This window comes from Strongylocentrotus purpuratus, unplaced genomic scaffold (assembly GCF_000002235.5).
Source record: "Strongylocentrotus purpuratus isolate Spur 01 unplaced genomic scaffold, Spur_5.0 spur5_scaffold_9, whole genome shotgun sequence".
NCBI classification, from domain to species: domain Eukaryota; kingdom Metazoa; phylum Echinodermata; class Echinoidea; order Camarodonta; family Strongylocentrotidae; genus Strongylocentrotus; species Strongylocentrotus purpuratus.
In genome coordinates this window covers 19,817,422-19,844,882 of record NW_022145615.1, presented here as the reverse complement: position 1 = coordinate 19,844,882, position 27,461 = coordinate 19,817,422, and the positions used below count along the sequence as shown (strand labels likewise).

The window sequence follows — 27,461 nt, the reverse complement described above, 5'->3', positions numbered from 1 at the left end:
ACAACCCCACTATCGAACCCCACTATACGATCGTGATTTGCGGGATGTCGCTCTTATCGTCCCTTCACGATTCAAAATAAAGGCCTTGTGTCTGCCCAGCTGTTTTGACCCGGGAAGCAGACAGTTTCTTGGAGGTCAACTTCACACACATGCTTGTACACAACACCTGGGTGGTCCAATTTGTATGTGAGGTTCAAAACAGCTTTGCGTTTATCGATCTCTCAAAAACGTGATTCTGGCTGTATGTCACATTCAAAACACACCTTTTTGCGTCTTTAGATATGCCCATATCTAAAGACGTTTGAAAAAGGCTTTGCATTTATCACCTTCCAAATTTGCCTGAAAGACGTTTGAGAAACCTGATTCTAGCCAAAAATCTGGTCGATAAACACAACCTTTGTTGAATCTCACTGTATTCCTCAGTCATGAAAGTTCATCTGTTGAGGGCCAGAAGGCCGGAAACGGTTTCTTCTTCTATATGGGTTAATACCTCTCTTGCTCTTAATTGATCATTTCATAATTCTTTTCAAATGAACGCACTTCGCTCCAAATAAATTTTCTTCAGGCTTTATCTAATCAGATATATAGGGCAGTGGTGCAATTAGGTTGTAGATTAGATTTAGGCCAAGCTTATACCCAGATGGCATCTCGGCATCAGAATAATGCCCAATTTTATGTGGAAGATGCCCTTTAACCCTTAATATAATTTCATTTATTGGAAAGCCTGTTGTTGGACACCCAATCAGTTGACCCATTTTCAAATTCCTGGTTAAAAGCCTATTATAGGATCAGGTCAGTGCTAGGTAGCCTATAGAGTTGGTCCGTGGTTGAAATTATTGATTATACTTGTGGTACAAATCAATTATGGAGCAATAGACCTGTTATCCAGTGTGTTTAATTTATGTATATTTCTCTCCTTGACCCCTGCTAACGAGCAATTTCATTTGTGCTAAGAATAATGGCATATATGGAATCGTATGCATCTGTTAATTATTGCTATGCCATCAAGCCTCTGGCAAGAATTTTAGTTGTGAGAAAAACCTTCATTAAAAAAAGTATGCATAAAATGAGTTAACAGGCCTATTGACACCAAAGCTATGCAGTGAAAAAAATACATGGGGGCTCGGGGCGAATTAGCCCCCGAAATGCCAAAAAGAGCCCCCCCAAATTTGCAAGAGTTCAATGCAAAACGATTTAAAGAGTGTTATTTTTCATGCAAGCAAGCTTGAAAAGTAGCCCCCTAAATTTTTGAAGTATTTTTTTTCCCTGAAGCTATGTCATATTTATAATCATAAGAAGCCACTGTCATGTCAATAGTTTAACTCTCTGCCTACTTTGGTAAACTAATGGTACACAAGGTGGACTGCTGACATGAACTTTATTAACAAGCACACTTTGTAAGGAGCGTTTACACTAAAAACAAGGTTTTATCACTAGAGCATCTATATGTTGTATAATCGTAAGAAGCTGCTGTCATGTAAATAGTTTAACTCTTTGCCTGCTTTAGTCAACTATCGTGACAAAAGGTGAATTTCCATACTCCAACATTGTCATATGCACACTTTGTAAGGAGCGTTAACTCAAAAACAATGTTTTATCACGAGAGCATATGTCTTATAATCATAAGAAGCTGCTGTCGTGTCTATAGTTTATCTCCTTGCTTGCTTTGTTCAACTTATGTAACAAAACGTGGACTGCCAACATCAACTTTATTCACAGACACACTTTGTATGCAGCATTAACACTCGATACAATATTGCATATGTTGTATTATCATACGATGTGTCTACTGCCATAATGTCCATAGTTTAACTCCTTGCCTGATTTAGACAACTAATGGAACAAAACCTGAATTGCCATAGTCAACCTTTGTCACACTTTGTATGGAGCATTTACACTCGATACAATGTGATCATTGTCGAGCTACATTACCAGTGAATAAGACTGCACTATACTAGTTGCTATCTAAATGAGATGAGAAGCTGCTGTCATGTCCATAGTTTAAAGGGATCCGGTAACTTTGTCTCAGATTCTGAAATAAAATTCTGGATTTAGCTCATGATGCAATGATATAAACCTATAGGTCAGTCAGGAACCCTATGACTTTTACAAGCCGATCGCCTGTTTTATTATCAAGATATTTATGATTGGAATTACCAATTTTGAAAACCGTATGCCTGACGGTTTTCATAACACTACAGTCTATTGAGGAAAATGAGTATGGTAAAACCGGTCACTCAAAGATTTTCACTTTTTTGAGGCACTTCTTGATCATTTTGAAGCGCAGTTTTTTTTTAGGGCTTCAATATTACACCATATCACAGACACTGATAACACGTAGGGCCGTGTATCTCAAATTTAACATTGTTAAACGATCCCTTTAACCCTCTGCTTGCTTTGGTCAACTAATAGTACACAAGGCGGTCTGCCAACATCAACTTTATTCACACTTTGTATGGAGCATTTACACTCCAAACAATGTGATCGTTGTCGAGCTACATTAATACCAGTGAATAAGACTGCACTATACTAGTTGCTATCTAAATGAGATGTGAAGCTTTCGGAGAGAGCTTCTAGAGCTTGATGGGTATTACAGGGATGACGCACACAGAGAATCCTTATGACCTTTGTGGAAAGGTTGTTATATAGGCCTGTGTAAACTTGAAGGGAAGATGGTATTCACGTCTAAAGAAGATAAACTCTTCACGCTCAAATGCATAGAATGTTCACTTTGTTTGTGGTAAAGATAGATGAAACACTTCTTATTTACCACAGCATTTAGTTGTTAGATTTTGAGGCGCAAATTGATTCAAGCAAATTTAGTTAAAACTGTCTGAATTATTCCACTGATCTGTGGAGCTCCAAGTGTCAACATAATATATTATTATGTATTATGTACAATTTACTATAACTGTTGAGCAAAATTAATGAACAAAATCAAGTAAATTAGTCCTGAATTGAATTTGAGAAATTTATTTCATAGTGACTTGTTTTTTGGCTTTTGTTTGTTTATTGATTTAGTAATAGAATTTGGTAATATTTACTGGGTGAAGAAATTGACTTTTCACTTTTCACTCTGCAAGTCAGCTGACTAATGCTACTCATTAATTCAGTTTGATTTTCAAATATAGTTAAGGATTCTTTTAAAGTTAATAGTCAAACCTGCTTTTAATAGTGAACACCTGTCTACAAAGACCGCATTTTTTGTTTCCCTTGAAAGTGGTTTCTCATTGAAAAATGTACTAAAGGAACCTGTCTTCAAAGACCATTTTGTGTGTTTCCCTTGGGCAGACACTATAGACAGGTTTGACTGTATCCTATACAGTTTTATCATTGAGGTTCAAATCAATGAGCACATTGAACGCATCTTAATTTTAACCTGTTGAATGCCTTATTTATTTTATCACATATCTTTCCTTTCCCTTTCAGGTCGATAAGAGCAACCAAGCCAAGTGAAAATACAATCATCGTCGCTGTAACAAAACATAAGTAAGTATTCAAACGCAGGATAAAGTATTCTTCTACATGTAGTCCCACCCTTTGCATGGTGTATGTAAAATCTTTTTTGTTGTGTATTGTTTGCTGAGAGTCAAAAAATGCTCATTCTGTGCCAAGGTATTTGTCATCTTTTCAATAGGAACAGATCTTTGTTCATTGTTTTAGTAAAAAAGTGTGAAATCAAAATTCACTTTCATTTTTACATGTTATCAAAGCTCACCTTTATACATTATTTCAGCTAAATGATAGTAAAATAACCCTCTGCCTAGGGAACGTACATGCACCAAATAATGAACAAAGATTTATTCATTTTGAAAAGGTATACTGTTGGTGAGTAAATGACCATCAGGGCCTATATTCATAAAGCCTTACTAAGTTAGTTGTCATCTATAGGCTATAGTTTCTACATAGTGAGTTGACAATTAGGCTTCTAAGTAAGGTTTCATAAATATGGGCGGTGGTTCTCGGCCGATGATATTTTCTGTAAATTATTTCTTGCTGAGCGGTTTTTCAAGTTGCCTTTCTTTTGACATCTGTGATTATCATCCTTCAGTACATGCATATCCAAACTCAAATTCATGAGTGTATTCAAGTTTCTTTTATTATAGGAGCTTCAGTTATTGATAGGGGGGGGGGGTAGGAGAAGGGGGAGTAGCCCTCCAATGAAATTATAATCAATGTTGTATCCTATAGAGTGACAACATCTGCTTAATGCTCTTACCCCCCCCCCCCTTTTTCCCTTTCCTCATGCCTGTTATGTCAGTTATGCAATAAATATTTATACAATTTTGTTTCTGTATTGAAATTGATTTTTTAAATTTCATTGAAAAGTGTTATACAAGTTGCCGAATGATGTTTCTCCATACAGATTGGATATCTAGCTGGCTAAATTTTTAATTAAATATTTGGTGTTGTGTTTTTATTGATATATTCTACCATACATGTCAACCTGACCTATATTTCAAATGCCATCCATGTTACCGGAAAATTTACGCTTTAATAATAGAGAATTCAAGGTAGAAATTGGACACGATTTGCATTGTAAAATGGAGTATGCAGGATGTAGGGATGAATAGTGAGACACAGTACCATTAAGTGCCATGTCTAAACTATGCATGTCATTAGCACGACATTTGATGTGAATGCAAACACCGCCTTTATTGGGTCGTTCAAAGTTTCACAAGCACAGTGCTGCTCTGAAGCCGAGCTGCAATAATTATCATCTGAATGGCATGATTTGTAATTATAAAAAGTACCTGTTTGAATAGACGTTTGAACACGTATTTGCCTCTTGCTTATTTGGTCAGGAAAGTTAACAAACTAATGAGATTGGGTTATCTTTTTTCACAAAATGGCCAGAATTATGGATGTCTGCCTACCACGCACAATGCGGTTTCCATGACAGTACAATTTGCTTTGCCTGTGGCCGCTGGCAACAAGACCTTAAACATGCATTTATGGAATAATAAAATGTGGATCACACATGAGGGATTGGAGATTTACTTAGCTCCCGTTGGACAGATCACAGTGGGAGTAATTGAATAATGACTTTTTTGTTTTGTTGAGATTTAGGGAACCATGTAACTGTATAATTCTGAAATGAGGCACATAAATGAGGGCATGCGCAGGCTGATATGGGGGCTTTAATTAGCATGTACGTGCGTCAGAATTTCTTTGTCAATTTTTAATGTAAAACAATTTTAAACTCAGAGGGAAAAGTAGAAAGAGATGGAAGGTGAGAAAGAGAGAGCGAGTAGAAAGAGAGGAGAGAGGGGAAATGTATAAAAGAGAAAGAAGGTAAAAAGAAATAGGGGAGAAGGGAGGAAGAGAGAGAGAGAGAGAGAGAGAGAGAGAGAGAGAGAGAGAGAGAGAGAGGGGGGGGGGAGGGAGAGGTGGAGGGAGTAGAAAGAGAGGAGAGAGAAAATGAAAGAGAAAGAAGGTAAACGAAATAGGGAGAAAGGAGAAAGAGAGAGAGAGAGAGAGAGGGAGAGAGGGAGAGAGAGAAGGAGAGGAGAAGAGGGGATGGGGGGGGGGGGATGAAAGTTGATTCAATAAGGGAGTAAGATTGAAAGTTGTTTAATGGAATGGAAAGCTTGTGTTTAATATGCATACAAAACAAGAACAATCAAATCAATATATGCAATTGAATGAAAAGGGAAAAACATTTGGTGGCTCCCCTCCAGACAAGCATATATTGAGTTATGAAAAGACAGCACAAACTATTTTTAGTTTCTTGTCTTTGCTTAGTTTGCTTGTAATCCCTTTTTGACTCTCACCTCTTTTCAAACGTACATATGATATTACATGATATGATAAGATAAACAGTTGTGTTTTTTTTCCTTGTTCAAAATTTTAGTAACACAAAATGATTGATTTTTGGATATTTGTACAGAAATATTCACCTTTTGAAATGGACTCGTGCAAATCGTATAGGGAATTAATGCAAGAAAAGTTAATAAAACGAAAGCAATGTCATGACTTTCTCACAAAATCACACATTTTAAGTCTACAATAGGTTCCGATCAGGAGGAAATATTACTTTTTAGAGATGATAGGTCTCCAATGGCTTTTCAAATCTGTTTTTAAAATGACAAGGTAGAAAATTGTTGAGGGAGCGTCTAATTAAACTGTCAATCTTTGCTGAGTGATTTGCTGGTAGGATCAATAAATGATGAAGGGCAGATGAAAGGAGCTATGGATCTTCACACGCGAGGCTTCTTTTTACATGTCAATTTTCACGGCTCGTTTCCAATATCGATGCCCGTCTGCATTATAGACAGGACAACATGACTTGCAATAACGTGCTTGATGCCTCTGTCATTGTATATTGATGTATTATTGATGTGTTATTGGATAGAATTGAAGGCAAGATGTTTGCTTGATATATTTTTATGGTTACAGAAAAGATGTTTGCAAAATCATGATGATGGCATATTGCTCAAGCTTATGATAATTTGATTGACAGACACTTGTGTGAAATTTCTTTAAATTATCATTTATTTTAAGCTGATATCAGGTGGTGGTATCATAAATTGTTTTAGCTAAATGCTCTGCTTTATTCATTAACTTCTCTTGAGTTTTCAGGAGTAAAAAATGAATACCCCATATGTTATTTGAAGTATGTCTAAATATTAGCAAAGCCTATGATTCAATAAATTAAAGAACCTCAAAAACTATACCCTCTGCTTTATATAATCGACAGATTCACAGGTTTGCTCATATGCCTCTATCTAGACATACTCTCTAAAAAAAATCGAGTGATCACGGACGTCACTCCTCTGGAGAGTGAAAATGTAGTGAAAATAGAGTGAACATTCACTCTTTTCTTCTTAGAGAGCACTCTAAAATCAATCGATTTTCACTCCTAAACAAGTGATCACGGACGTCACTCCCAAGAAAGTGAAAATAGAGTGAAAATTCACTCTTTTTTTAAGAGAGTACATGGTAGTAAACCCAAGGGGCAGATATTTTGTTCTTTCTACCCCATGTGCCATTGTATACATAAAATAGAGTTTTATCTTGCCACAGCAGTGTTTTTTGGGGTGTCATGGGAAAACAACGTTGAATGGCTTAAACAGGGTTGGTAAACTACATGTAATATTATTTTTCATATCCATATATAATAGTCATCTCCAGAGTATAGCCTATTGACTGCTGAATTATCTCATTCTCATAGGCTTTAATACAGAAGCCATCTGATAGTATGCAATGGATTAAAAGATCATTGCTGTTGATATATGTCATAATTTATTCAACCTTATTCCCAAATAAACAGATAATACTGAAGATCTCCATCTTGAAGCAACGTCATTATTTTCCAATCATTATCCAATATAGTTGTATTTGTGTGTCGCCATAATACCGAGGTAAACTGTATTTATATAAGTACTATGTCAGGTCTTTCCATCTGCAGAGAGAGGCCATGTCATCATGGAGGGAAATTGATGATTATTATTTGATATTTTATTAATAAATATTGGCCTTGAAGTCGATATGGCTCATGCTGCTCTCTTTCAGAACACATTTTTAATTTTTATTGCATACTGGCAGGACTGGTGAATTAAAGTAATATGATATTGCTATTGTAAGCCAGCTTATATAGATAAGGTATTTGTGTTTGTACAGCCAGTTTAACCTCGTTCACTGTTTCTTTTTAAATTTCTTTCATAATTTGTTTTTTGTTTCATCTATTCTTTTCCATCTTTACATGGATTCTGCCATGTTTCTCATCTGATCAAATCTCCTCTTTCCCCTATTCCCCCTGTAGTTTTCTCCACATTTTATCTGTTATCTGTTGTTCTTTTACACTTCTTCTTTTTCCCTCCCTTCACATGTATATTTCTCCTTTCTTTTATTGTCTTTTCCTCTTCTCATTTTTCTCTCTTCCATCTCACACTTCTTTGTCTGCTCTTCTATCCCCTTTCCCCAGTTTTTTCTCCCTATTTTTCTCTAATATTTTCTCTTTACCTTTCCTTTTTTAGACTCCTTACTCATTCCTCATTTTTTTTTTCATCTCTATTCTATTCATCTTCACTGCTTGTTTTTCATTTTTGGTGTGTTTTTGTCGCATTTCTTTTCTCCTGTATATTTCCGTTGATATATTTTCACTTCCCTTTCTCATCTGGTTTACTTCTCTTCTCTTTCTATTTCTTTTCTTCTTTGCTCTTCTCTTTTCTCTTTGCCCGCTTCTCCTTTTCCCCCAGCAATATTTTCTCCTCATATCTTCTCTATCCTTTCCCCCTTTTAACACTTTTTTTCTCCTTTCATTTCTTTTCTTTTATTCTCTTCTCTTCTCTTTTCTCTTCTCTTCTCTTCTCTTTTCTCTTCTCTTCTCTTCTCTTCTCTTCTCTTCTCTTCTCTTCTCTTCTCTTCTCTTCGCTTCTCCTCTCTTCTCTTCTCTTTTCTCTTAGCCCTCTACTCCTTTTCCCCAACTATGTTTTCTCCACATATCTTCTCTATCCTTCCCCCGTCTAACTTGTCTTTTCTCCTTTCCTTTCTTTTCTTTTTTTTTCTTCTCTTCTCTTCTCTTCTCTTCTCTTCTCTTTTCTTTTCTCTTAAAGGTGAAATTCAAAGAAATTCACAAATATGTGAACTAATGTATCACTAGAAACTGGTAAGCTAACAGATGGCCATCCTACAAGTTTTAGGTCAACTACATAGAGCTCTTCAGGTGCTGTGCCGGGGCTGTATTTAAGCATTTTGTAATTTATAATAATCATTACTTTGAATGTTTCCAAACATTGAATTTTGATAACTTTGTCGAATCAAAGTTTCAACTTTGCAATAATGAAAATAAATTAGTTTTGAAATCAATGAATATCTACTTTAATCACTCTTCTTTTTTCCCCACTATATTTTCTCATCATATCTTCTCTATCCCTTCCCCCATCTAACTCATCTTTTCCCAATTTTTTCCATTGTTCTTTCCCCTTTCCCTGTTACGCGTCCCCTCTCCTCTCTTTCCCCTTCTCTGACACCCCTTCTTTCTCTCTTTTCTATATTCTCTTCTCTTCTCTCTTATCTTTTCTATTTCGTCTATTTTTATCTCTTTTTCTTTCCCTCCTCAGTCCGTTGGACAAGGATGAGCCCTCTCTTCTCTTTTCTCCTCCTCTCACTCCCCTTCTTTCTCTCTTCTCCATTCTCTTCTTCCTTATCTTTTTGTCTAATTTTGTCTAATTTGATCTCTTCTTCTCTCCCTCCTCAGTCCGTTGGACAAGGATGAGCCATCCATCATGCCGCTCATCAGTGCTGGATTCAACAGGAGATACGAAGAGAACGCAAACACTGGCGCTTGTCTTAACGAACTCTTACAGATTGAGTTCGGGGAATTCAGGTCACAATTTAAACTCAAGTAAGTCATGATGATGATGATGATGATGATGATCCACAGCACTCGTATGGCGCCAGTTATATGTTTTAAACATTAAAAGAAAAAGAAAGACTTGATACATGGCTAATCGTCAACGAAACGGAGTTAAGTCTTTTGTCAACTCTGTTTGTTGCCACCGCAGACAGCCAGTGAAAAAGAATTTGTTTAATCAAATTATGGAAATACAAGCATTACTTTAAACTAACAGAACTTTGTTTTTCCTGGCTCATTTTTCCTGATTGAGGAGTCATATGAAAGGGCAGACAATGAACTTTCTTGAAATGTGATTTTCTCTTTGAAATTCAGATACCGCCTGCCAAATGACTTTTCGGTACCCTCTCAACAAATTGTTTCTAATCAGTCATGTGTGACATATGCATCACTTGAGTTGAATCAGATGAAAAAGGAGGATCTAAGCTTTATAAATATGTGTAATTTATTAATTATAATTGTGATTAGGTTATGATAAAACATTGATAATTCTCAGTTTTGTTTTTTCTGTGACCTGCTGTATATTAAGAGTTTCGATTGATTGGAATGGATTTGAGCTTGCTATTAATGTCAAACTCACCTATAAAAATGTATTTCATCAAGCAAATATCAAAGATCATTTGCTATAGCATTGAGCAAGCATGTATTGTAGTAGTTCATTAAAAATGTTCCTTTTCATTGAAGATTCATTTGTCTAATAGAAGCTGATCTTTTTAGAAATATCATTTTGGGATGAATTAATGTACTGATTAGGTAGTACTGATAGACCTTATTTTTTTACAGATGAAAAATGATATGCTTTTGGGTCCCTTTGTGATAAATATTTCATTCCATTTGTTTTATTCTAACGAGCATAAAAAGAAAACAATATTTAACTTCATCCAATTTTAGTCGGTATCAAAAGTGTACACTAGACAAGCAGATATAGGAGAATAATCTTATTCTAATTACTCCAGTGTGTAGAAAGCACTATAGATACTGATTAGTATGTAGAGCATTTAGCTATGTCAATGTTGACTTCACGGTTGCCATGGTTTCTTGCCGCTGATAGGTGATAAGAAGGGAGGCCGTAGGACTCTGCACCTGAAATGCATGCTTATAAAAGACTCAGAGTAGAAGTGGAAATTAATTTTTTTATCAAACTCTGTAGGTGTATACTTCAACATGGTTTGTGCGTATTAGATTGCTTTTTCACTTTTGGAGAATTTAGCATTGTAATTGCATTTCAAGTGAAAACTCTTACAATTACGAAAAAAAGAAAAAAGGATGAAAACTACTATAATTGTCATGTTTTTAAAGCTAATATTTACCCAATTTAACAAGGTACATGTTTTTGTCTTTTATGGATTGAAGCATAGTTCAAAACCCTGTCTATGCACTTTGCTTGCGTTATACACAATGCTCTTTGGTGTTAAAACCCCTATCAGGGATTTGCAAGCGCTCAAAAACTCATCTCAAATTTATCGATAGCAACAAGATGTATTTATGAAACTATGTGCACAATTTTAAATCAAAAGACTCTGTGTTTCTTTTTTGAGTGAAAATTGAAGCCCTCATTTTGACACAACAAATGGGGTGAATAAAACACTGACAGATTTAAATTTGAAAAGAAAAAATGACCGTAATATTTGCTAATAATCAATATTTTGCCATCATACTTTTAGGAAATTGGGGGCTTGTGCGCAACCTCACCAGAATTATCAAACACAGACAATTTCTTGTGGGTTTTTACAAAAGTCCCAAAAAACTGATGTTTTTTTTAAATGTTTTTTTGGGGCTGTGTAAATGGGCCTATTGGTACCATTAAACATTGGAATCCAATCAAATTAAAAGCCTGGAAGGAGCTTCCACACCCCTACCCACCTAACGATCAACATTCCAGGATTTTATTCAATGAAATAGGTTATTTGCTTGATTGGTTGTTATGTAAACCAACAACAGATAGCATCAGAAAGAAAAATAAATAAATAAAGTAGGTCATGTAGCCTGTACATTTTTTTTTTCATGATGAGCTTTTCATCAAAAGGTCGAAGGATGCTTTGATGAATAAATCAACTTACATTATTCCACTGATCAAACTCACAGAATTGGCACTTCGATGTAATTATCTTTGCCCCAGATTTTCTTGAGTGGTCAATATTTCATGCCTTTTAGACACTGTCATGAGACTATTGTGCGTTATTCTGCTTGAATACGATTCCTACAGAATGAAAAAGGTCATAGAATCACCAAAGACCTTTTTTGAGTTTACAAATGTATGATATTGTTCTTTTCATACTGAAAAATCAAAAATTCTAATTTTCATGACTTTTTTCTTCTGATATCATACACTCGAACATGTAGTTGAACATTTTAAATGAAGTGAAGTGAAACAAACACTATGAATATGAGTGACAAAGAAAGCGGACAAAATATACAGTTCCTCAGGTAGGCAAAGGAACATCCCTTCACTGCTATTATGTAAAAATGTGTAGAACAGGTGTCACATGCATATTCACCTTTTTACATAATAGCAGTGAAGGGATGTTCCTTTGTCTACCTGAGGAACTGTATATTTTGTCCGCTTTCTTTGTTCGTCATATTCGTAGTGAAATGAAAGTTCTCCCTGTTTGATTGTGATATTGGAGAGTTAAAATGGAATGTTTTTTTTGTTGCTTTCACTGACTTTTGAGCACATTTTGTATCGAATATGACGTTGATTCGAAACAAAGATTCTCTCCATTAGAATCCGATATCGGAGAGTTAGACAGGAATGTTTCTCTTTCTCTGACTAGGGAGGACATTTAAATCAAATTTGTAGTTGATTTGAAACAAGAGTTCCCTTCATGAAAATCTGATATTTTAGAGGATTTAGAAGAATGTTCTCCTCAATGTGATTTGTGAGGACACTTTGAATGTAGTGAAGCTATAGTTTCTCTTTTTGAATAAAAATGGGGTTTGGGCCACTCAAAAAGGAAATAGATGTACCGGTAGATTCCATGAATCCTGGACCCATGACCCATTTCACAAAACTTGTCATTAGTGACAATTGACAGTTTTTTTATAAGCTATTGAAATCCTTGCTTCTGATTGGTTATCTGCAGATTCCATACTGATTTTTGTCATTTGTCATTGAAAAAAGCTTTTTGAAACGGGTCCCTGATGTACATGTATTGATTTGTATTAGTTGACACTATTTCACAGTTATTGCTGCAGTTTGAGACAAGTGTGGTCAAGTATTTTGTTAAAGAAATCTAATGGAAATTTATACATGAGGTCAAGTAAACTCTTTAAATGATCAGTTTTACTAATGGAAAAAAGAAACAACATCAACAACAACATAAAGGAAAGTACCCAAAGAGTACCAATCTCTTACTCTAATATTTTTAAGGAGATCAAAAAAACAAAAAAAAACATGATTGAGATTCTTGAGGATAATTAACTCTTTAAATCATCAATTATGATTAATGGATAAAAAAAAAACAACAACATTACAATGGGTCAATGTTTCCATGGTCAACCAATCCCTTAAATATCTTTTCCAATTTCTCCACATTAGGGCCACCAACTCGTTATTTGCAGCGCTGGAGAACAGCTCCGATGCCATTCAGATTACGAGCGAGAACAGAACGGTCCAGTACGTCAACCCAGCGTACGAGAGGGTCTCCGGCTATAGCAACGATGAAGTCCTCGGGCAAGAGATGGAGGACATGCCGAGATGCGACAAGAACAAAGTGGAACTCATCGACGGCATCTATTCACAACTCAAAAAGGGGAAGGTGAGTCTATAGAAATATTGATTGGTAATAATTATCACTTCAATACTCTGTATTAAAGCATGTGTCAATAATGTTAGCCAGTTTTTAATGTTAAGATATTTCCATTGATGACAGGGGCGCAGGTATTTTTGCGAGTTGTTAGCTTCAAGAAAATTCACCCAGATTACTTACAATACATGTTTTTACATTTGCATTGCTGGCTCATTGTCAGGTGCCGAAAAATGTTGTGACCTTACAACAATTTTTGTCAAAATATGATAATTAAACCAACTACGGAAAGAAAAGCTTAAATACACTTATTGTTTTTACTACAGGGAGTTTTATGTCTGAATTATTAATATCCTAGGTTTTCATTTGTTTGCGACTCACAATTTTCTTGTTGAAACTTCTATACAAAGTTGCAATGAAAATCTGCCAAAACAATGATCTTCAGTGATTTCAAAAGCACATTGAAGATTGCAATCCAGATGTTCATGGGTTCCAATTTTCATTATAAAAGCAAAGCTCTTTACAAATAATCAAATGACAAAATAATCAAACGATATGACGTTTTTTCCAAATATCCCACCATGGATGACAGATTAGTTTTCCTTTGTTGGTTCGAAAGTACCCCACAGAAAAAACAGTTTTGGTCATTATTCATTATAAACCCATTAGTAGTATTGATTTACAGTTCGGGAAAGTGGGTGCGTGACTTGTATGATCTATGTAATTATCTCGACCACACGCGTCACTTGTAAACAATCGACCTCTGAAAAAGTGTGTTACTACCCGTATTCTGTGCTGTATAGTACACTTGTTGTCTGTTGTTGCCATGGAATTGAGATGGCCTCACTCTTCAGCATTAATTGGACTGTAGCATGAATTCAATTTAATTTCATCGCTGAAAGCTGAACGCTTGAATGAAAATGGGCATTTAGTTTGGAGATGGCAAGAAGTTAGCGCCATTAGCTATCATGATATTCATCCTTGTGACTATAAACTGAAATGAATTAAATTGAATTTTAAATGATTTTTCACAGTAAATCATGAAATGAGTAATGATGAATATGGTATGTATATCATGAGGGAGTGCATTATAGGAAGAGGTATGGTGTAGTTGAAAGACCTTTTTTCTAATTGATTATTTTAACCCCTTGACTATTGGAATTGGGTGGCTCCTGTATTAAGCCTATGTAAATTAACCAATTCAGCAGTCAGAAGGTTAATGAATGTGGGTGGTAGTTCCACATCAGAAGTAGATGTAGAACTATTATTTGGATTACTTGAGAGAACTTGATTTTTTAAAACTTTTATTCACATTCATATATATCTATCTATATATATGTATTATTTTTTCCTTTCATGTTCTTCCTTTCCTTTTAAGTAATGTACTTTGAAATTTACATTTACTTGGTAGCATTGATTAATGAAACTATAATATGTCTATCAGCAAATAGCAAATATAAATACTGTCCAGTTATCTTTGTCTCCTTTGCTTACAATACAGCACAATCATGTACCACAAGGCGTGCTTTCTTTTGTTCTGTTCAAAGCACAGATAAGTTGCTGTATTCACGTTTCTTTCCTGATTGTATTTGAATAGTTGCAATGCAAGAATGAGCTACATGGACAGGAAGAAAATATAGAATTGAAAGGCGAGGAAAATGAAAGGGGATGAAAATGCAAAGGAAATTTACATGTAACTGGAATTTTGTAGGAAGGAAATGTTTTGTCATACAGGTAGACTTTCAATTTCAATAATGTTGGTTGAAGCAAAACAAATGATGATTCTCTACTGTTCTCCCTTTCTCTCTCCCATTTACTCCCTCTCTTTTTCTCACATCCATGCACTCTTCCCTTTCCTTACTCTCTTCCTCCCTGTTTCTGTCTCTATCTCTCTCTATATCTTCCTCTCTCTCACTTACTTCCTCTCTTTTTCTCACATCCACGCACTCTTCCCTTTCCTTACTCTGTCTCTCTCTGTTTCTGTCTCTCTTCTCTCTGTCTGTGTCTCTCTCCATCTCTCTCTGTATATCTGTATAACTGTCTGTCTCTCTCTCTCTTTCTCTCTCTCCCCCTCTCTCTCTCCCCCTCTCTCTCTCTCCCCCTCTCTCTCTCCCATCTCTTCCTCCCTCCCCCTCTCTCTCTCCCATCTTCTTCTTCTTCATCTTTTCCCTTGATGGTGCAGTCATGGGAAGGTATGCTGTATTCAAAGAAGAGGAACGGAGAGAGTATTCCTCAAGTCGTCCATATTTCACCAGTTATTGGATATGGAGGGTGAGTTTCATTACATATCATTTACATGAATTTACAAATCATTTACATGTATTTACATACCATCTACATGTATTTACACATCATCTACATGTATTTACACATCATCTACATGCATTTATACACCATCTACATGTATTAACATATCATCTACATCTATTTACACATCATCTACATGTATTTACACATCATCTACATGTATTTACACATCATCTACATGTAACACATCATCTACATGTGTTTATATATCATCTACATCTATTTACACATCATCTACATGTATTAACATATCATCTACACCTATTTACACATCATCTACATGTATTTACACATCATCTACATGTATTTACACATCATCTACATGTGTTTATATATCATCTACAACAGTTACATATCATCTACATACGTTTACATATCATCTTCATGTATTTGCATATCACCCACATGTATTTGCATATCACCTATGCATTTGCATACCATCTACATGCATTTACATTACATGTATTTACATATCATCTACATGTTTTTACATAGCTGCCAACCGTTCCTAATTTAATGAAAGTAATGTTCTTGGTTTAAATCAACCACTTTTATTTTGTTATTATGAAAACAATTATATTGGATAATATATTTCGATATCAAGGGTTTTAAAGACAAATATTCAAAATTCCTAGTCCACTTGTTTGTTTTCCAAGGTATAAGACAAACCTTATTGTGTCCATATGTTGTTGACGCCCTGCTTTTTCAAATGGTTTATGTTGATGTTTTTTGTATTTGTGGCCAAATGAGCCTGTTCATGCCATGTATGACGTGAAAGCCTCAGGGTGTCTTTGGTTGCATAACTCCAAGATTGTTACAGCACATACCCTCATGAGAGTTAAGCCTGGCTGTACTAGTTTGGCCAGGAGGGATTCCTCCTTGCATGGTCACTGGCAGGTGGTTATCTCGTATCAAATCAGCTCTCAATTAACATAAGAAAAAAGGGATTGTGGAGGATCGACGGGTACCGCTTAGACATTGTTTACTAATAGAGGGCGCAAGTAGCTATAATTAGTGTAGTGGGGCTTTAAAGAAAGGCTTAGTCGATCCTGGGAAGGTGAAAAAAATCTTGTATGAGCATTTTTGTTCTGTTTTTGTTATTGTGGAAGAATAGCGTAGGAAAAATTCCTCCTAAAAGAAAGATCTTGTGAAAATGGCCTCGCATTTGAAAAAATTCAAGAAAGAACTTAATTGTTTAGAACAAACCTTTTGGGCTACATTTTTGTGTAGTCCAGTATATACATTAAGGTGTACATTGCATGTGGCTTTCAACAAAACTATGTCAATTTCTTATCAAATTGATGAAATCAAAACCTTGTGATATACCTTGGTACTTAAGTGATCAAGTTTTTTTTTATCACTTCCAGACAGTCCTTTCACAATGCAATAACACGACCAGAACTCAACTTTATCTTTAAATAGCTGTATGACGGGCGTGTTTAATTCATACCCACATGAATTTGCAGAAAATAACTGAGGAAGTTAATGGGCGTTATTAATTGGCGTGATAAGTTTTGAATTCGAAAAGGGTACTGTCCATGCAGAATTGTAGATAGCGGTTTAATGAAATAATTTGATTCTTCAGAACCACAAGTACCACAAGGAAATTAAATAGTTTGAGAACATGCTATATGCATCACCTTGAAAAATTATAATGTCTTGCAGAGTATTTTACACTCTGTTACATTACTGGTAGACCACATACTTTTGCTGAAGCTATTGTTGGCTAAGAAATACCACAAGAAAGAAAGTTATGTGTTTTTATATTCATGAATGACGTCAGTGTGTAAAACAGCTCTCCACTGATTGACACACTGATTTTTATGCCTCCGCCACCGAAGGTGGTGCCGGAGGCATCATGTTTTCGGGTTGTCCGTCCGTACGTCCGTACGTCCGTCCCGTTTGACCGTTATCACAATATCTCAAGAACCATTTAAGATTTAAACTTAAGACTCGGGAATAGTATTTATCACCATAGGAAGACGATCTGATTAGATTTTGGAGTACGTAGGTCAAAGGTCACAGGTCACAGAGGTCAACTTATGAAATTCCTTGTATTGAGTTTGTTAGCGCGATATCTCAAGAACCATTTGAGATTTAAACTTAAAACTTTAGGATAGTATGTATCACCATAGGAAGACGATCTGATTAGATTTTGGAGCACGTATGTCAAAGGTCAAGGGTCACAGAGGTCAACTTATGAAATTCCATACATTGAGATTGTTATCATGATATCTCAAGAACCACTGGAGATTTAAACTTCAAACTTAGTGATAGTGTGTATCACTATAGGAAAACAATCTGATTACATTTTGGAGCACGTAGGTCAAAGGTCAAAGGTCACAGGGCTCATTATGTATGCAAAAACAGCTTGTGATCGCGTTATCTGAACAACCGATTGATGGATTCCTGCCAAACTTTGGTCATGTATGTATCTTGCAGAGCTGATGAACTGATTAGATTTTGGGGTCACGAGGTCAAAGGTCACAGCGCACATTATGTATGCAAAAACAGCTCGTGATCGCGTTATCTGAAGAACCGATTGATGGATTCCTGCCAAACTTTGGTCATGTATGTATCTTGCAAAGCCAATGAACTGATTAGATTTTGGGGTCACGAGGTCAAAGGTCACAGCGCACATTATGTATGCAAAAACAGCTCGTGATCGCTTTATCTGAACAACCGATTGATGGATTCCTGCCAAACTTTGGTCATGTATGTTACTTGCAGAGCTGATGAACTGATTAGATTTTGGGGTCATGAGGTAAAGGTCAAGGTCATGCGGCTCATTATGTATGCAAAAATAGCTTGTGATCGTATTATCATTAGAACAGATTGATGGATTCCTGCCAAACTTTGATCATTTATGTATCTTGCAGAGCCAATGAATGGTTCATAAGATCAAAGGTCATGGGCTCATTATGTATGCAAAAATAGCTTGTGGACGCATTCTCATTAGAACTGACAGATGGATTACTATTTAACTCAGGAAATCTTGCAGAGCCAATGAACTGAGTAGATTTTAGGGTCATGAGGTCAAAGATCAAAGGGTCATATATGTTTATGAGAAATTGCTTGTAATCACGATATTCTGAGAACATGTTAATGGATTACAATTGAACTTGAATTTGAAAAATTTCTTCCGTTTCGGTTTGTAAAATTGCTCTATGACGGAGGCAGCATTTTCGACTGCGCGCAGTCGAATTCCATCTAGTTTTTCTTTGTATCTATCATTTATTTTTGACTTGTTATAAGATGAAGGATTTTTGTCTTTTTGCCAAGAAATAGCAATGCATTAACTCTCAAACATATTCATTTGGATGTTATTGTGCCTGTACAGTGTAGGTTTTCATATATTATTTTATCTTCTTTATTCTCATCGCTTGTCTCCTTTTCTCTCACTCTCTCTCTGTCTCTCCCTTTTTATCTCTCTCTCTCTCTCCCTTTTTATTTCTCTTTCTTTTTATCTCTCTCTTTCTTTTTATCTCTCTCTCTCTCTCCCTTTTTATCTCTATTTCTCTCTCTCTCTATCTTTTTATCTCCATCTCTCTCTCTACCTTTTTATCTCTATCTCTCCCTCTCTCCCTTTTTATTTCTATCTCTCCCTCTCTCCCTTTTTATTTCTATCTCTCTCACTACCTTTGTATCTCTCTCTCACACACTTTTTATCTCTATCTCTCTCTCCCTTTTTATCTCTATCTCTTTCTATTCCCCTCTCCCACACTCTGCTCATTTAATCTCTCTATCGTCTGCCAACATAATTTAAAATAAATCAGGAAAGTGCGGCACCATGTCTTCAACAAGCGCTCTCCCCTGCAGCCCACCAATGGTCCCACAGTGTTATGCCAAGAACTGCAGCACACCGTCGACAAGATGGGCCAGGATTTTACCAACGGTAAGACAATAGGGCAGTTCTCAAACGAGCGAGTCAATTGAGGCTTGCTGGATTTATCAAATATGCCAGGGTGTGTTTCACAAAGATCCCAAGTTGAACTTATCTCTAGGAAAGCTGTAGCATCTATGAAAATATTTTATAAAAGTTGAAATAGAAGGCATAAAATGATGATTCAAATCATTCATATTTTCTGTTTTCATGTTCTTGATGTGGAATTTATAAAAAGTCTAAAATACTACAATTTTCATTTTTGAATATATTTTATTTTAAGGCTACAAATGGCTCTCCATAATTTATTAGTCCAACTTGGAGTTAAGTTTGTCTTAGGATCTTTGTGAAAGACCCCCTGGACCCTTTCAAATAAAAATTGATTTGCAATCAATCGTAAAAATATATTGTGTCTTCAGTCGCGCTGCAGTTAATTGTATCTTACCATATTTGTATCTATCTGTAATATAAAAGTAATTGTAAGTCACTATTCATTGTGAATTTACTATCGACTGAAGGAGCTGTGATTTGCTTTTGGAGATACAGCTGTTAACACAATAAGAATATAGATTTAAGTAAAGCCTGTGAACAATATCATGCGGTAAGCTACCAGAAAAAAAAATCAATTCTAGAAGTTTTAAAAGCCATGAACAAAATAAATGTAGCGTGCTTCGGATTTCTGTAACTTGTAGTATTCAGATAAGAAAACAGCTCTCATAATGAATATGTTACATCATGATTTGTATTAAGCAACTTATTTGCAATTGAATGGTTTCTTCATTTCATTGATTTATGTTGCACTATATCTGGAGATATCTGGAGATATCTGGAGATCTGTATGAAGTTTACTGATTACAAACACGTCACAATTTCATTTTCTCTTAAATCATGTATTGTCAGTTCCTGTTAAATTTCTACTATATTTTCTTTGGTTTTATATTCTCTACTTTTTCATTTGATTCCCCCTCTCCTCCGTCACTCCTCAACTTGTTCTCTTTTCTCTATTTCTCTATTTGTGTCTCTGCTATATGTTTCCTCTGTTGTCTTCCCTCATTTCCCTTTTTCTTATCTCTTTTCTTATCTCTTTTATTCTTTTTCCAACACATTCACCTCCATCTATCCCATCTCTCTCTCTCTCTCTCTCTCTCTCGCTCCCTTTCTTTCATTCCCATCTTTCTCTCTCTACACGATGATACATTACATTTGTCTCTTTTTATATCGTTATTAATTCTCCACTCTTCCCTTCTCTTTCCCCTCCATCCCACCTCACCCCCTAGGTCATCAAGGCCTCAATAGAAGACAATCGGTTGCTAGGATACACTCCATGACCATAGAAGCCCCCATCACAAAGGTGAGTGGACTGTTAGCATCTAATTACTTGATAACGAGGATAGTCATTAGCTTCTATTGTGTGACAAGCATATGCAAAGTGCATTGAAGAGTGGACATGGTTATGGTTTAGATTGGAAACAAAGAATATCTGTGGAGTACAAATAGAAATGGATTTTAAGGGGCAAGGACAGATTTTAAGGGGCAAGGACGAATTTGATGGTCATGATGATGATGATGATGATGATGATGGCCTACATGATAAGTTTGAAAACAGAAGCTCCCTTCACAAAGTAGAGTGGACTGTTATCATGCAGCTAGCCGGTCAGGTTTCTAATTACTTGTTCCAACGGTGATAATGAGGACAATCATTAGCTTCCATTGTGTGACAAGCATATGCAAATTGCATCGAAGAGTGGACATGGTTATGGTTTAGATGGGAAACAAAGAATACCTGTGGAGTACAAATAGAAATGGATTTTAAGGGGCAAGGACGGATTTGATGGTCATGATGATGATGATGATGATGATGATGACCTACATGATAAGTTTGAATCAGAAGTTCCCATCACAAAGATGAGACTGTTATCCAGCCCATCAGGTTTCTAATTACTTCTTCCAATGATGTTAATGAGGACAGTCATTAGCCTCTATTGTGTGACAAGCATATGCAAATTGCATTGAAGAGTGGACGGGGTTATGGTTTAGATGGGAAACAAAGAATATCTGTGGAGTAAAAATAGAAATGGATATTAAGGGCAAGGATGCCTTCGATGTGGTTGTGGTGATAATGATGATGATGATGATGATGATGACGATGACGACGACTACGAAGACGGTTATGATGATGTTTTCAATGATGATGTAACCGGTGGGGATGGAGGATGAGGAGGGGGAGCAAGTGGAATAACGAAGGGGAATGAATATAAGGAGGAGGATGGCAATGATGATAATGGAAGCATACATGATTAGTTCAACAGCAGATGTTCCAATCTTTTGATGAGAGTGTTGTCAGGTGTTTCAAGTTCTAATTTCTTTTTACAATTAGGTTAATGAGGATTACCATTAGCTGCTTTTGTATCACAAACCTATGAAAAGTGCATTGGAGAATGAAAGTGTTGATGGTATGGAATAGAAACAATTGAGAGAGGTTATGAGAGCCTGGGGGATGATGGTGAAAACAAAAATGAGAGATGATATTGAACATGGTAGTCTCATGAGGAGGATGATGATGAAAATAATCGTGTTAAAGATTTTAATAGTAATGAAAATGATGGTGATGATAGGATGCTATGGAGGATAATGGTAATGATGAGGAGGATGATTTTGTAATATATAAGATGAAGATAATGTTACTGTGGTTATGATGATGATAGATGAATGGATGGATGGATGAGTAGTTGGTAATGATGGTGGTGGTGGTGATTATTATGATGATGGTGAAGGTTGATGAGAAACAAGCAAAAGAAGAGTAAGAAAAATAAGAGGAGGAAGAGGAAGAAGAAGAAGGAAAAAAAAAGAGAAGAATATGGGGATGATGAAGAGGATGATGAAGTGGATGATGAACATTTGATTATGATTGATAATAATGAAGAATACTGACCCAGAATATACATAAATTTACTTGTAACTCCCATGTATTTGCTTGTGCCTAAATTGCAATCCACATGCTTGACTTCAATTTTCAGGTTATAAACATCATCAACACGGCCCAGGAGAACAGTCCTAGCACTGTGGTCCAGGCCCTGGACCGGGTCCTGGACATCTTGAGGTCCTCAGAACTCTACAACCCAGCTCAGGTCAAGGAAGATGACCAGATCACCACTGACCTCGTGGGGGGACTCATGGCTGTAAGTAATCAAGAAATCATCATTATTACCAATCAGTGAGAGATATTGCTTAGTAATGCACTGTAAATATGTTTTATTACAATCAGCTATGTGTAGCTCTCCATATAATGATTGCAGTGCCCTTATGAAGCTACCCTGGGTAAACAACAACAATTTATCGTTTTGTTTTGTTTTTGTTACTATTTTTATCATCATTATGATTAAGATGATTATTATCATCATTATAATTATTATTAATAATAATAGTATTATTAATATAACTAGCAGGACCCGCGGAAATCCGCGGGATTCTAGAGGGGGGCGGGGGGGTGTAAATAGATATATAGAGACTGTCTAAATTAAAACCACCAAGAACTTTATTTGCCATTCAGGCCATTAAAAAAATATACATGTTTAGCGTCCCCGCCCACTTCCTTTTTGGGGGCCACCTCCTATATATTTTTTTTTTTTAAACAGCTTCCCCGCCCGTTTCCTTTTTGGGGGCCGCCTTCTATTTTTTTTTTTTTTGAAATTTTTTTGAATTTTTTTTATTTTTTTAAATTTTTTTATGGAAAAAAAACAGCGTCCCCACCCGCTTCCTTTCTGGGGGCCGCCTCTCCTATTTTTTTTTATTTTTTTTGAATTTTTTTTTTGATTTTTTTTTTTTGATTTTTTTTTTAAAGAAAAAAAAACATGAAAAGCACTGCTAAAATGTTTTTCTGATCTTAAAAAAGAAAAGAAAAAAATTGTCGGCTGCCATCTTGAAAAATAGCCTGAATGTCAGGGAAAATGTACGGAGCAGCCATTTGAAAGAAAAAAAAAAAAAAAAAAAAAAAAGGGCCTCGATCCTCCTTCCCATTTTTCAGAAAAAACAGGACGCTAAACATGTTTTTTTTTAAATTTGGCCTTATATAAAAAAAATTAAAAAAACGATCCAACTGTACCAGTAGTTATTCTTTAAGCCACTGGAACTGCGTAGAGTTCCGTAGTGTGGCGTACCGACTACGCAGAAATTAGGCTGCGTATTAATGGGAAAATAGTCCCTGCGTAGGTTATGCGTAGGCTGGCGTACAGGTTTGCTTATATGGTTGCTTACTGTGTGGAAAGCTTTTCTGCTTTGACGATCTGGCGTAGGGTAGCATAGTGTTGCGTAAAAAGGCGTACTTTCTGCGTCAAGTTTCTACGCTGAAAGTACGCGAAAAAAATTAAACATGTTGACTTGTTTTCGTTCATCTTGCGTACCCCTTTCTGTCTCTCAGCATATAGTAACGTAGGCCAGCGTAGTTGGTAGCAACACTACGCAACTCTACGTATTGACCCCACGCCAATTAGTGACCCGCAAGTGTCACAAATAAAGTATTAAAAATATGCTCATCTGACCCTAATTAAACGCCTAAAACCCCCAAGCTTTCGGGGGTTTATGGCCCCTTGAAACCCGTGGACCCCACGCCTATATTGTATATACACTCAACTCGCTGCGATCTGATCTCTCAACTTTGAAGAACGTAACCCCCGAGCTTTTGGGGGTTTATGGCCCCTTGAAACAAATATACACTCAACTCAGGGTTTCAGGTTTCCTACTTCATAATTGCCTATTTAAAAAAAAAAACATTTTTCTAGTTCAATAACTAAGTTTTCATGCATTGATTTGATGCAAGAACTGTAACATAATAGACCCTAGATTGTGATTATTTCTGACCATAAATTTCGATAATTATTTTTCAAAGTAAAATTTTCACAAGAAAATCAGACAGTCGTTTAAAAACGTAGACATTAGTAATACTTTTACTAATTCTAAGCTCAGGTTTCGTAAATCTATTCACGAAACTATATTGAAATCGCGGCAATAATGATGCAAACCAACAGATAACAATTTCAAAGTGTCAAATCTCTTCGACTCGAGCTCAGCTCAGCTCTACTCACACACATAACACTCCAGCGTAACTCCACGAAGCTCAAACACAGGCGCCGCAGGCCTCGGACGCCTGCGGTGCCCGGTGCCGGTGTTGGAGATTCCTCGAGTTACTGCACTGTGATGTGTGGTGACTGAAGTTAGCTTGCGACTGAATTGTCAGTCCAATGGTTTTCTTGTCAAAACTTTCCCTTTAGAAAATGATAATCAAAATTGAGTACACATGGCCGTAATAATCACAAAATAAGCTTTGATTTCATACCTCCATTCACGAAAACTATATAAAAATCGCGGCAATCATGATGGAAATAGGTCTCTAAGTTTGGACGTCGACGGGAAGCCCCGTGTATCTCTTGTGCAGCTACTACATGCAAATCCATGCAAAGCACATCCTAGCTACAACAAAGCACATCCTATAGAAAGATGCTTTACTCTCGGTAATCCCGCCCTTTGCATTGAGCATTTAATACGCAACTTAATGTGAGTGGATAGTCATCGGTCGTGTGTCTACGGATGTCATGTTGAATATCCATGAGGTATCTCTGTCGTCACGCATATCCTGCATTATGCATGTCGCGTCTGTTTTCGCCCTGGACGTCGACACGGAGGAGGACCTCGGGCGGAGTATAGCCAATTCGCTAGAGTAGACTCTCCCGCGGACGATGGCACCGGTCACCGGTACCCCGAGGGGAGGGTTCAGGAGGAGATAGCCGCACCAACTTGGGTCGGCGATCTCATTAAAAAACAATAGAATACAAAGGCTCGCCGAGACGTCGCGCCCCCCGCGGAGCCTTAGCGTATTATTATTATAGATGTATTATTTCATTGTTATTAAAATCTAGCTAGGTGTATCCTAGAATTCCCTGTTGCAATTTGTAGTTGTTGAAAAACATGGGCCCCATTGCATAAAACTTACCATTCATTAAAGGTAACTTTGCTATTTATGGTATTCAATGGAAACCTTGATTTGATTGGCTGTTGTGGAATTCGATATTTTGATTCCCCTGGCCTGTAAGCTCATAGCCATTATGTCATAAAATACATGTTACACAACCCATGCATGAAATCCATAGGCCTGTATTCTGAAGTCTGGCTTAATTAAACCTGGGTTTAATTAAGTCAGACTTCATGTTTAAGATCTATTTCAGTTTCTGAAAGCAAGGTTTAGTCTAAATTTAAATCCAGGTCTAAATTTAAGCCAAGGTTAAACTATAATGTAGACAGAGTTTTTTTAGAGTACATGTATCTGTAAGCAATATTAAAGATAAAGACCAGTTATGGTCATGCGGTTGAATTGTGAAAGAAACGTTGTGGAATCGATCAGAAAAGGTTGGTCACCTAGCTGTGTGTTCTGCAAGGTTCTGGAATCATCAAAATGATAAGAAATTTGGCCAAGTCTTGGTAAAGTTACAAGCACTGTACACAGAAAGATGTATACGGGACTACGCACACGTGCGCGACACGTCGGTTATATCTATCAGGTCCAAATAGATATAATAATTTCCCAAATATATCAATTAGTAGGCGGTTTCTCTGCAAAATTTGTATGATCACGTTTTAATCAAAACTGATTATTTCACATGATTGGTAATAAGAGCTTCCATTTCATTTTTTGAGAGGGGGCGTTTCCAAAACTGGTCTCTACCTTTAACATGCAAGAGATGTGTAGTCCACTCAGCTTTTAATGCTAATGAAAGCTTCATCAAGCTAGCTGTGTTTGATACAAACTTAAAGCTCCGTCAGGTGAAAGGTTAAAGCTTGTAATAAAAGCAATTAAGGAGTAGATGCAGTGGGTAATTAGAAAGATAAACACAGAGAGGCAATACTTACATCATCTCCTATTCTTTGATCCATTATTTATATTGTGCTTTAAAATTGTAGCTGCCTTTAATATCGAAGCTTGTCTTTGTGAAAAAATAAAAGAATATACTTTTCTTGTACTAACACATAAAACAAGAAGAACTGGTTCGCTTTGGTCGCTATATTCTAAAGCCTCTATTTTCAAGGATGTTTACAATATGTTGGTAAAGATGGAACAGCGTTTTAAAAAACTTTCAAAGAAAAGTGTAATTTGTGGGATTCAATAAGGAAAGAGTACCCTTCGTATTGCTGCATCAAATTCATATACTGAAACTAGAAAAAGTTTTAAAAATTACAATTTATTTAACACTTCGATTGCTGTCCTCGCCTCTCTGCATGTTTGCTCATTTGCCACATGTGCAATTATGCAGAAAACAATAGTCGCCAATCGACAGATGGACTGTCATGTGCAACACAGTGGCTTCGTTCAAATTACCCATTTTATATATGTTCTTGATTAGCTCCATGACAATCCTCTTAACACCAGTATAGATTGATCTTGCACTGAAACGGATAAATAATCTCAAATCTTTTTGTAAATCTATCCGCTGATAATTATATTGCAGCACAGGATGATTATTTATGTGCCATATAATGAGTTAAATAGTATTTCGCCCACAGAGTCTCTTCAAGTAAAGCTTTATTTATAATCTCTGTAGCAGAATATCAAATCTTTTCCTATATACATTTATATATATATATATATATATATATATATATACCTGGTGGCCTTTATAATCTGCAAGTTATTTGGCATTAAATATGACTAATTGTTACCCCTTCTATTAATACTTGTTTTACACATGCATATTGCAGACACCCAAGAATAAGCCTTGTATATAAACACTTTTATACGACTTCACATCATACCATGAGTAAAGGCACATGCCGATCTACTTTCCTTATGTGAACAGATTGTTATATACACTTAATGACTAAATTGTTCATACCGTCCCTTACCAAGTTTTGTAATTTTTCAAGTATTGGAATTTTTTTCCTCCCTGATTTGTTTATCTTAAGAATGTGACATACTGAAACTCACATCCAAAATTTTTCAACAAAGGCCCTAATTCAACCAGTCCACTTATCATGCTTGAGTTATGAAAAACACCAACATTTTTTTTTTTTACAAGGGGTATGAATAATTCTGCTGTTGACTGTACATTTATGAATATACTGACAAATGTGTCGCATGAATTATGACTAATTGTTACTCCTTCTATGTATACCTCTTTGT

The 27,461-nt window shown here is 36.1% G+C and overlaps 1 protein-coding gene across 2 annotated transcripts in view; it reads left to right on the top strand.

The window, feature by feature from the left end:
- LOC591166 (high affinity cAMP-specific and IBMX-insensitive 3',5'-cyclic phosphodiesterase 8B) overlaps positions 1-27,461 on the top strand; it is a 72,261-nt gene that overhangs the window by 26,279 nt on the left and 18,521 nt on the right. For both annotated transcript variants that reach the window (XM_011670944.2, XM_011670945.2), the window contains exons 4-10: positions 3,430-3,489; positions 9,203-9,349; positions 12,897-13,116; positions 15,287-15,375; positions 19,188-19,306; positions 20,572-20,645; positions 22,312-22,473. In XM_011670944.2, coding sequence (XP_011669246.2) covers positions 3,430-3,489; positions 9,203-9,349; positions 12,897-13,116; positions 15,287-15,375; positions 19,188-19,306; positions 20,572-20,645; positions 22,312-22,473 — 871 coding nt within the window. The remainder of the gene's footprint in view (positions 1-3,429; positions 3,490-9,202; positions 9,350-12,896; positions 13,117-15,286; positions 15,376-19,187; positions 19,307-20,571; positions 20,646-22,311; positions 22,474-27,461) is intronic.